Below are 12,296 nucleotides of genomic sequence, written 5' to 3' on the forward strand. Positions count from 1 at the left end.
TACTTTGGGATAATACTTTAATATTGTCTTTATTACAGGTTTAATGTGTAATAACCAGGGGCTGGAATGTAAGTGCTGAAAATGTTTGTCTTCTATTTTGTTTTGTGATTTTTGTATAGCTGGGTTTGGTCACATGAGTGGTGTAGGTGGGTGTATATATATTTGGTTATATTTCCTGTTTAATTACTGAGTAGAGAGGGGGTGAGTAGCAGGAGCTACTAGTTTATGATTTTTCATGTATACATTTGCCTTTTTCTTGGACAGAATGGATCAGTGATTCATAGATTTTTTTGCAAGAACAGCGAGAGTTGGATCAGGCCATCATCTCCATGTTTGTGAATGAGAAAGTAAGGTTTAACAGACTAAGAGTGTAAAAAATATTTTGTTTTTAAACTCTTGTAGTGACCTTTTTATATTGCTCTGTTCCCAATTATAATGTATTATTTGTGATCTTTTGTTGGATGTAGGTAGCATAAAAGTAGAAAGAAGGAATTTGGAGCAGGAAAACATATCGTATGCCCTATAATCTCTTGATATCTGTATGAAAGTGCACTACATTTTTTGGGTGTATGGCTAATGTTTAACATGGAGGACTTAAGTAGTGTACACTCTTCCAAATATTTGACATTATGAATGGACAGTTATGATGCTTTGTGTAGACTTATTTAATATACCTTGAATTATATTTATAATTGAGGATTTGAAATAATATCCATTTATTTCTTTATATCATGTTCATTCATTCATTCATCTTCTACCGCTTATCCGAACTACCTCGGGTCACGGGGAGCCTGTGCCAATCTCAGGCGTCATCGGGCATCAAGGCAGGATTCACCCTGGACGGAGTGCCAACCCATTGCAGGGCATTTATATCATGTTAACAAGAGTAAATTACTCCAACTGCAACAAATTGTCTATGCACCATAAATCATTCTGCCCCATTGTCTTTCCTACAGGTCCACATTCTAATTGTAAGACATGGTATTATTGTAAGAAGAATGGACACTTTTGTTGTAAACACTTTGACAACCTTGAAAAAGTTATTCAGCTCATAAGTGATTAACTGGAGAGCTCAGGGGCTCTGCATGGCTACTGTTGGATGCACAGTAAGTGTAAAGAAAAGGGAATACATGTTCGAAAAGATGATGTTCGTTTAATTCTTCACATCTGGTTCCAGTAGGCACTTGAGAAGGCAGATGAGACTCAACAGAAGAGCTTTTTACGTTTTTGTTTGGCATGTTGATTCATATGAGAGATTAATGCCTTTTGGCATATGTATAAATGGGGCCATAGATGGATTCTCAAGGAAAATTTTGTCGCTTAATGCATACAAACAGTGACCCCAAAGTTGTTAGTGGATATTTTTTATAGACAGTAAGAGAAACTGATGGTTGTCCTTGCAATTTAAGAGCAGACATGGGAACAGATAATAGCTCTATCCAAGACATTCAGCAGTCCTTGCATCAAAATGATTATTACTTACAAAGTGGTGAAAGGAGCTTCATCGATGGGTGAAGCACAAGTAGCCAAAAAAATCGAAAGCTGGTGGGGAATTCACAAAGACTGTGTAGAATTTTGGCTGGAGCAACTGCATTGCCTCAAAAATGAAGGTGATTTACTGTAGAAGGGGAATTACTGGAATCTCATTATTTTCTGTTTCCTTGGTATCATACAAGTGATTCGCACACAAAATAATCTCCATTATAATATAGTATAATAAACTATGATTCTGCTTCTTGGTATCATGAGATTTTATTGGCTTGTATATTTTTGTCTTTATGTAATTCTGATACCATTACAAAATTTCTCTTTGTTCTGGTTAGGGGAGGTCAAAATGCTTTATGGCTTTATGCACAACTTCCAGCCTCTCAATAATCCTGCATTGAGAGGTTCTTGGGATTCCAGAGACACCAGCAGCTTCAAATAACTGTTTGCTACTCAACAGCAGCTTTTTTTATAGCTGCCCTTTTAATAACATTAATCTGTATGACAGAAACTTTTCTTAAAAAACACTTTTGTTACTTATTTCTATTTAACAATAATTATATAAAATAATACAATAATTGTAAAGAGGGGGGCACGGTGGCTTAGTGGTTAGCACGTTCGCCTCACACCTCCAGGGTTGGGGGTTCAATTCCCGCCTCCGCCTTGTGTGTGTTTGCATGTTCTCCCCGTGCCTCGGGGTTTCCTCTGGGTACTCTGGTTTCCTCCCCCAGTCCAAAGACATGCATGGTAGGTTGATTGGAATCTCTGGAAAATTGTCCGTAGTGTGTGAGTGCGTGAGGGAATGAGAGTGTGTGTGTGCCCTGCGATGGGTTGGCACTCTGTCCAGGGTGTATCCTGCCTTGATGCCCGATGACACCTGAGATAGGAACAGGCTCCCCATGACCCGAGGTAGTTCGGATAAGCGGTAGAAAATGAATGAATGTGTGAACCATTTCACAAGGTTTGCTCATTTTCTAACTCAGGCATCATCTCACTCTCTACAGTTTGTGCATCACTATGTTATACGTAACTTCATCACACTTGCATATATTACCATGCATTGTTTCTGCATTTTTTAAATTTTCCTTAATCTTAAACAGTTATGTATCATTTATAATACATATACTTGAATTATAATAATTTTTTAACTAAATAATTATATCCTCTTTTTCATTCATTCATTCTTTCATTACTTTGGCATTTATGGTTCAGGTGTTTAAAGCTCAGTGTCTTTTAACCTGAGTCCACTTATTTATATACAGGGGTTATTTAACTAAATGAATGTTCCTGTGGTATTTCATGATGAATTAGTTAATTGAATGTTTCTTTAGATATGAACGCACAGTGCAGTATTTTGAACATTGTACAGCCCTTTGATAATTTATCATTGTTACGACCCCAAATGGTGTTTAGGGGTATGGTTGGGATGTAACAATATGAAATGATTATAAAGTTAGATTTCTGGTGTGTATGTTGCAATCAACGACAAGGACAACGAATAGTGGGCAAAACCTGTCTCTATTATCATACAAGTGGTGGTGACAAAAGTGGTAAAATGTATGATATCTACAGAAACAAGATAACAAAAAACACAAAGGGGAAAAGAGCCATGAGCGGTACCAAAACAAAGAAATTAGCAAAACAAAACTGCGCTAGCTTGAACATAACCCTCTAACCTGAACTACAAAGAAAAGTAATAAAACAAATCTTCAGCGTCGATGACACCCTAACTAACCTATACTTCCTATCCAAACAAAAGATACAGAGGGTGGCACGTGCTCCTACCCTATTGTGTCTAATACAGAAAAGCTTACCTATGTGTTGCACAATGTATGTCACGTGACGTACTCACCTGTCCAGTTTTCCCCAAAATAAACAAAGTCATATCCACAAAGCGAAGAAACACAAGCATCCAGATGCCGAACGAGTGACTAACAAGTCACATACGCAAAGTGACCCTCAAGTCAAATACACAAAGTGACCCTCAAGTCACATACACAAAGTAACTAACAAATTGGGATACATGAAAAGTCTGACATACTAAAACCCGAGTGCCCAACAACAGAGCTCTCTAACCAATTAGCACACATTTTCTTTCTCCTTCTGTTTCTGTCTTTGTTCCTGATTCTAATCCTGATTCTGATTCTGGTTGATTGGTGGATCGATGGGTGATGTCACACAGGATAATGAAGATTGACAGGAGATGTCCAATGGTAGGAATCTGAAAAGATAGATAGTTGAGCAAAGAGAGAGAGAACAAGAACAATCAAAACAGTGAACCCACAAACATAGTTCGTAACAATCATTGTGCATTTGTGCAAATGGATTTACAGTAAATTATGGGAGATTTTTCATGTGCTAAACATTAAAATTAAAATGCAAACCCTTTTCTTTATTTATGTGTCTCCCACTTGTTGGTATCCACCTGCTTGTGCTGTAAGTCCCTCCTACTTGCTGCTTAAGGAGAAAATTTGTATCTGTCTAATACACATAGTTCACAAAGGACATTTATATCTAACTGCAAGTCAGCAACAGTTTTGAATTCGGTATAGCAACAGATGATTGAAACAAAGTTTATGAGAAACAAACAGAAAGCTCCAGCCTCACAGGTATTACTTTTTTTTGACAAAATGTTTGATCTCAACACTAAAAATGGCATGTAGATTGAGGCATGCAGGATGAGACAGTAAATAATTGATCCTAATATCTGACTTTGTTCCCTGAACTTGATTATGGCTAAAAGAAGCCAGAAAAGTGGTTAAATGAGGCCAACAACAAACAGTGAGCATCAATTTATCACAACTTCCAGAGTTAGAGTCAGCTTTGGATTTTGACTCTGAACCAAATTGTTCACTGTCCTCTTGGTCATTTAATATTTTTTTTACTTGTTCAAAGAGCAAATCAATAGATAAATTATGTATTTTCAACCTCTTGTGCACAATTCATTCTTATACAACAGAAAGTCATCCAGCATGCCTACTACATGATGTGTGATCAACATAAAGGCAACAAATCAGACTTTCTTCATAGGTGAGTGACTATAGGACTTTATTTATTTATTTATTTTTAATTATAAAAAGTATTTAATAAAAGGATCTGTCCAAATACGTGGCAACAAATGAACACATATTTTTGGGAGCTCATTAGGGATAAATGCAAAAAATTTACATAAACATTTTCTCTAAATCTGCGGTGAGACAATGTTCATTGTCCAGTGCTATACAAATACAATTTCATTGAATGGTTTCAAGTGAAGGTAAAACATTCTGTGGAATAATTAAGATAAAATTATGAGGCAAATAATTTCAGCTTCATGCATTTTTGTAATCACTTTGGTGGCCATGATATGAATTATTTATATGTTAGTTTTTTGTTTGGCTATCAGTCACAAATCGATGTCTGTGACGTCATAGAATAGAAGTAGAACCGATTTCAAATTAAATAGTGAAAAAGAACGCGGTGCGTTCAGTAAGTTGTTTGTTTATGTTACTTCGATTACGAGAAGTTAATAATGAAGAAGTTTATGAGTGCAGTTAGGGCGGCTGTAGAGAGTCTTCTTTGCCGCGATGAGGAGGAAATGACAGAGAACACAGTGGACACCACCGGCCCCGTAGTGTTCGCTGAAAACAGGTAATTTTATTTGTACAACAATGAGAATAAAACAGAAAACGGTAGACTTTGGAAAGCTAGTGCCGCTTTATAACATAAGTAATTAAACCATGAAGCTAATGCGCGCAAGCTAGCAGCATGAATCCTCAGCTCGGTTATTAGTTAACTAACTAACTAACAACTGCGGCAGTCGTTATTTATTATTATGTTAATCGGGACAATGAGGAGGAAATGACAGAGAACACAGAGGACACCACCGGCCGCGTAGTGTTCGCTGAAAACAGGTAATTTTATTTGTACAACAGTGAGAGTAAAACAACATGAATCATCAAATTGCTTATTAGTGAACTAACTAACTAACTAACTAACTAACTAACTGTCAGCTGTTCACAACATGATAATATTAGTATACAGTCGCGGTAATAGTCATATGTTAAAGTGGGAGTGGAGGTTTGACCCAGTGTTCAGTATGCTAAAGGTTTATGTTAAAAGTTGTAGCAACAATCCACAACAAACACATCACATATAGAAGTGTGTCTGTTCTCCTGGACTGAGGTGTGATAACTGTTTCCCCCTGTGCAGTAAAATGAAGTTAAGAGTAAGAGTGAACAAGCAGACGAGCCGAGTGGAGCTTGAGGGACCAGAACCGACCCTGACCCAACTCAGCACCCAGGTCAAAGAGGTCGTGCTGCCTTCAGCTGGACTCAGGTAAGTTCTCTCTTATATAAAGCTAAAGGTGTGTTTACACATGACCATCACACAGCTGGTAAAACACCCTCACTCAGGATTTAGTTACCCTTTCTGTTATGATACCACTTTACACTTTACACCACTATAAACTCTACATTTTTGCCACAGTTTACACTTTACACTACTCTACACATTATACCACTCTGCACTTCTACAATTAACACTACATTAAACTCTACATTTTACACTGATATACATTTTTCACCACTAAACTCTACACTTTAAATTATTCTACACTTTATTCCACTCTAGACTTTACACTACTCTCTGCACTTTACACCATGCTACACAACTCTACATTTTACCCCATTCTACACTTAACACCATTCCGAACTCTACACTTCTACACACCGAATTTTACACTTTACACCACTCTAATCTCTAAACTTTACTCCATTCTACAATTAACACCACTGTAAACACAATTTATGCCACATTACACTTCACACCACTTTAAACTATGTAAGTTAAACCATGCTACATTTTACATCACTCCACTATTTCATGAGCACACAATTTAGTAAGTTTGTGTGGTCTGATGCTTTGTTGGTGAGCTCTTGTTGATCTTACAGTATATGCTTCCATTTCACAGTAACAGCAACGTTTCAGCTGATCAGAACACACCTCAGAGTCCCGCTGGATTATCTACACACCAGGTGAGTGCTGAGATGTGTGTGATATGACAACATAATATTAGTATTGTGTTAATGATGTCATAATACACTTTTCTGTGTCTGCGTCATGATATACTGTAAATATATGTAATAATTACAAATGATTTTTATTTCATTTTTACTTAATATAAATATATAACTTAATATATATTTTACAGATTATTTGTTTTTTAGAAATTTTTACACTATTTCCTTTGATTCAGGGTTATTTTGTATAGCGTATTAACAGTGGACATTGTTGCAAACAGCTTAAAGGAATTAAAACATTCCGATTAAAAATTATGACAAATTTATATTTATTCCTACTACTAACCTACTGGCATATTTCCTATCTTTGCTAGTAAGATGTTAGTAAAAATGGCTTCTCAGAAGCAATTTTTATTATTATTAGCCAAAGTTTCAGACTGTGACTTGTTCCTTGTAATAATAAATAAGCAAATATATGTATAACATTTTCATCAACTCTGAGTTGATTCCTTCAGTCAGACACCAGCAGCAGCCATGAGAGCCCAGACAGTACATGTGCTACATGTGAGACTGAGGAGACTGATATGGACAGAGGTGAGGCTGAACAGGAGGCAATGGGGCTCTTCATCCCTGAGCCCATGCTGTGCTGTGAAGCTGAGAAACATAAGGCCCCTCCCTCTCTAGAGACACTGTACCAGACTGCGCAGTGCAACAGCACCTCGGACTGCCTGCTGTTAGCAGCCCACGTGTTACTGCTGGAGACCGGCTTCCTGCCACAGGTCAGAGATTACACAATACACAACCGACCAATTAATGGAAATGTCATACATAAGTCTAATTCTAAAACAATATTAGTATAAAAAAATGCACAGTACTTACATTATGTAGCTTTATTGCATTTATTGTTGTCACATTTACATTTAAAATGTGTCATTTGGTGTGCAGGGTTGTGACATCAGAGCCAGAGAAATGCCCAGTGGCTGGAATGCAACAGAGGGACTCTGCAGGCTGCGGTACTTTTACCCGTTCTGTGAGAAAAGCCCAGTTCAGATGGTTGGAATGCTGATGGGCCAAGCACTTATTATAAAGAGTATGCATGTTGTTTCCATTACATAGGTGTTCTTATTGCATGAATATTTATTGTAGCTGCAGCTGATGGTGTTTTCATTGTGTCTCACCTCACAGCCACTATAAAGACAACCGGTGCAGAAGAGTTTTCACAGAAGCTGGCACTGAATCCTGAAGACTATGTGACTAAGGAGTGGGCAGGTGTGGTATATGACACTATGTACATTAAATGAAAATATCTTCATGTCATTTTTCTTTATCTTCACGGGTAGTAGGTCAGGGGTTCAGCCCCAGCCCTTGAGCGATGTGCTTAACCCTCTCTGATATCATGGCTGACCCTGTGCTGACCCCAACCTCCTAACATTCTATTTTTGTATTTATTTATTGTTATGTACAGTTGTATGAGGATGTAAAGTGTGTTTTTGTACACGTTTCCATGGACCCTGCTTTTAATTATTTGTCTGGTGAATTAAAGAGGTTTTGTCTTCGTAGGTGGAAACACTGGACTGGTCTACAGAGATATGGAGAAACTGTCTCGTGTTTTTAAGGACCAGTTGGTTTACCCACTCATTGCAAGAGCTAGAGAAGGTATATCAATAAATCAGATCACTGTTCTACCTCTTTGCACACTAGTTACAGTAGATTTGTACCCACTTATACACAAAATGCCTGTGTTTTTGTTTCTTGCTCACTCTGCAGCACTGGGTCTGCCTGCACTGTTTGGTCTGACTGTGCTGCCCCCTGAGCTGCTTTTAAGTATAATGTTGCTGCTGGATGTTCCCTCGATCCTAAAGCTGTCTGAAGTATGCAGACACCTGTACTCTGTAACTCAAGATGCCTCACTCTGGAAACACTTTGTGTACCGTGACTTTGGAGGTATCAGCACATCACACATGCACTTTATAGAGTTAAACTGCATATAGAGCACACTGATCATGTGATCGCTTTGTTCTGTGAGAGTCTGTTTATGTAAATCAAAGTTCTAAGTTTTGCTTATGCTGACATGCAAATGTCTAATCATACTGGCATAGGATATTGTTTTGCATTTCAGTACACCACAACGGTACAGACTGTATAACAGACAGCAGACATTCTCTCTATATTTGAACTCTGTGGACAGTTTAATACTAGCCTTACACCTGATTTCATAAATGCCTTTAATATTTTTTGTTTTTTTGTGTGTGTGCAATGAATTTTCAAGCTGACACTGAGCACCGAGACTGGAAAAAGGTACAGAAATTGAAAATGCTAAATTGTAAACTAATTTTTAAATTAAAATGCCATTTAGTGTGAACTTCACTGATGCTTCTTTCTTACTTAAAATTCACAGCTTTACAAAAAGAAATATCAGCAAAAGAAGGCACAGCAAAAATGCATAATGAGGCGTTATGCTCAGATTTCTCCAATTCATCTTCACATCCAAGATCCCTTCCCTCATCTACCAATTCCTCTTTTTCCCCCCGGTGTCGTCAGAGATGAAGACTATCAGAGACATGCTCTTCTTCAGGCCATCCTGCCACGCCAACACCATGACCTTATTGGCCGGATTCTAGATTACGAACCACCAGTGTGACATCATTGGCCAAGGCCAGGGAGAGGCCATTATTTTTGGGACATTACAGACTGAAGTAAATATATTACAAAAAGATTTATGTGGACTTTTTAAATAACCAGAATGAAGTCATGATTTTTTCATAACAGGCTTTAAACTGAAAATGTATGGACGAGAAAAATAATCAGATCTAATTTAATCCAACAAAAATAATCAGATCCAACAGTTTGACTTTGCTCATTTTCCTTGCTTCCCAGACAGAGCCGATCCTGACCTCCCTGGGGCCCAAAGCAAAATTCTGCTAAGGGGCCCTCCTACCTGACCCCTTGAGCCATGTAAACCATTTGCCACACATTCACACTTGACACCCCACTGCTCCCACTACAAACCTCCCTCCTTTTAAAAAAAGTTTGCTCCATCTCTCGGTCAAAGAGTAAAACAATACAGAATTGAATGAGGTATAAACAAATCTTTATTGATTGGAATATTTTAAATAGAATTTTGAAGAAATAGAACACAGCTTTGGATTTTGGGATTAACTTTGGTTCCTCTATATGGTCAAGAGTCTATCCCCAACTTAGGCGCAGATCAAGTTCTCTCCACTTAATCATGTTGTTTGTGTGTTCAGAACTACCCTTATGATCAGGGTTCCCACGCGTCCTGGAAAACCTGGAAATCCTGGAAAATTAATGACTAATGTTCCAGTCCTGGAAAGCACATGGAAAATGAGAGAAAACATAAATTGTCCTGGAAAAAATCTTGTTGTCCTGGAAAATTATTATTTTTAAATGTTCTTGATCATTTAAAGAACAGTTTACAACTGGTCGAAACAATTAACGTTAGTAACAGAAAGCGCTCTGTTCAGGGACGCTGAGTTTTTGTTATGCTGTTTAATCTCGCTGGATGACGCTGTCTTGTGTTGGCGGTTTCAGGTGCTAGGAATGGTTTAAGTGCTTGAATGTTTTCAGCAAATGGTGACGGGTAAGCAGGTTATATATTAACCTTGTTTATCTGAATATCATGTGCAAAGGGAATGCACAGCAAACTAAAGCATGCATGGCATGACGACATTGGCCTGAGAAAGGAAAGGGTATTAATATGTGCTTTCATTTTATTTTATAAATGTTGAAATTTCATTCACATGACAAATTGTCTTTAAAAGTATAGTTAAGTAATAGCCATAAAGTGTACGTTGTTTTTAAGACTTCTGGAGAGAAGGACATATTACTTTAGGCCGTGAATCTGTGAGCCTTGTCTTTTTTTGCTAAATTTGAAATGTCCTGGAAAAGTCCTGGAAAATGATCTCTGAAAAAGAGTGGGAACCCTGATGATGTTTGACCAGTCATTTACACCTTCCTAACTCAGTCCTCATTAAGTCTGTTAAGACTGAGGGCCAATCTGCTGGATCATTTGGTGGAGCAGCAACCATTCTAATAGGGTCTGAGCTGCTTGTATCTGATGCTGGCTGTACATCTCTGGTTGTTCTAGTACTGAGTGAAGCTGCCTGTACTTCACCAGGGTCTGTGTTAGTACTCGCTGAAGAAGTCTGTTCTGGGTCTGTGTTAATATTTGCTGAAGCTGGCTGTACTGGGTCTATCCTAGTACTGCATGAAGATGGCTGTACTAAGTCTGTGATAGTATTTGGTGAATCTGGCTGCACTGGGTCTGTGCAAGTACTCGCTGAGGCTGGAAGTGAATGAACTGAGCCTGTGCTTGTACTGGCTGTTGATCCAGCATCTTCTCTACTAACAAACTTGAGCATAGCACCTGTAAGTTATAGATAACTACTATTATTCATTTTATAAGCTGCGTTAAGCCCCACTTAAACTGCCTCCCTCAGATTCGTCTTTATCCATTTTCAAATATAAAATACTATTTATAATATGACTTGGCTCTTGCAATATTCAACTAGTGAATATGCAATAGCAGATAGAAATGACGTTTTTAATAGTGTAAAATGTAATTCCTGATATCAAAAATATGGTTATTACTAGAAATCACACTCTTAATATTTACATTTTAATTATTGCAAACTGAATTCTTGATATCAAAAATCCATATCATGTGAATGTATAAAAGCTAAAATGGCTTTCCATACCATATCACTGTGTTTAATAGTACAGTATGCATGAGAGCAATACTTGATCCCTGATGGTTATTATTTACTGAGGAATGTGCATTCATATAGACCTGGCATTATGCCCATTCCAATTTAAATCCATTGGTTTCCATATTGCATTAACGTTGTAACCTTGATTGAGAGACTATAAACATTGTCATTTAGGAGTGCTATCACGCTACTTTTTGTACTGGTCCCCACAGATGTTGCTGCTGGAAAGCACGCTTGTCATTTCGTGCACCATTGCACGCGCATATGAACGCATGTTCACGCGCGGTGCGGCTATCGAGCTGCCGTTTATAAACACCGTTGCCTTTGGGCATTTATTCACGCGAATGTTCACGCAATAAATTGTGTAACAGACAGGCCAAGAGATGCACTGGCAGCATTGCACAGCTAATGTAGCTAGTCAGATAGAGACTAGAGACAGAATCTCATCAACTTAACTTTACTGTTATTTGCTCTTGCTGACATCAAACTTGAAGAGAAAGTTTGAAAGTTTACCTGATTGCTGTTGTCGCTTTTTACTCTCATTTTGTTTCTTTTTTCTCTTTTCATGGCCAGATGGATAGCTCCGCTTCCCTTGCGTAATTTGCGGGGCCCTACGCAACTTGCGTAGTGAGCGTATAGGGCCGATCGGCTCTGTTCCCAGAATGCAATACAATTAAAAAATATATATAATTTTTCCCAAAACTTATTGAGCAAAAATGGTAACTGACAGTCTGATGCTTCTCATGCTGTAAACGCTTAATATCATTTATATATGACTTGACTTGAGTCTTGACTTGCCTTGATTGGCAACCTTCACGTAAAGCAAAAATGAATGAGTGGTGATTTGAGTGAAATCATATGGGTCACTGTATAAAGCATTAAAACAAGATGGCACTGAACCTCTTCCTTTAAAGTGTAACAGTACTAGAAGATTTAAATCCACTTTGCATATTCTGATGTTTGTGCTCAACTTTAATTCAGACAACAGTGTTTCAGTTAGGTTCCTTTCTCTGTTAAATTCAAAATCCATCCATGTGATGTAACCTCTTGGCAGAGGCAATAATGTCTTAAGCTTAAATAT

At 37.8% G+C, this 12,296-nt stretch overlaps 1 protein-coding gene across 1 annotated transcript; it reads left to right on the plus strand.

Annotated features, from left to right (window-relative positions):
* Nucleotides 1–5,842: 5,842 nt before the first annotated feature.
* Nucleotides 5,843–9,126, plus strand: LOC132856639 (F-box only protein 7-like). Its single transcript, XM_060886269.1, has 9 exons — nt 5,843–5,860; nt 6,417–6,500; nt 7,001–7,264; nt 7,431–7,575; nt 7,671–7,754; nt 8,046–8,141; nt 8,253–8,429; nt 8,755–8,783; nt 8,884–9,126. Exons 1-9 carry the CDS (start codon nt 5,843–5,845, stop codon nt 9,124–9,126), a joined length of 1,140 nt encoding a protein of 379 aa, XP_060742252.1.
* Nucleotides 9,127–12,296: the final 3,170 nt, after the last annotated feature.

The sequence above is a fragment of the Tachysurus vachellii genome, chromosome 14 (assembly GCF_030014155.1).
Source record: "Tachysurus vachellii isolate PV-2020 chromosome 14, HZAU_Pvac_v1, whole genome shotgun sequence".
Classification (NCBI taxonomy): Eukaryota; Metazoa; Chordata; class Actinopteri; order Siluriformes; family Bagridae; genus Tachysurus; species Tachysurus vachellii.

Excerpts from the sequence above, each read along its gene's own strand:
- LOC132856639 (XM_060886269.1), top strand. Across the intron at positions 7,265-7,430 it reads AGACCGGCTTCCTGCCACAG|GGTTGTGACATCAGAGCCAG; the intron begins GTCAGAGATTAC and ends TTTGGTGTGCAG. Across the intron at positions 8,142-8,252 it reads CATTGCAAGAGCTAGAGAAG|CACTGGGTCTGCCTGCACTG; the intron begins GTATATCAATAA and ends CTCACTCTGCAG.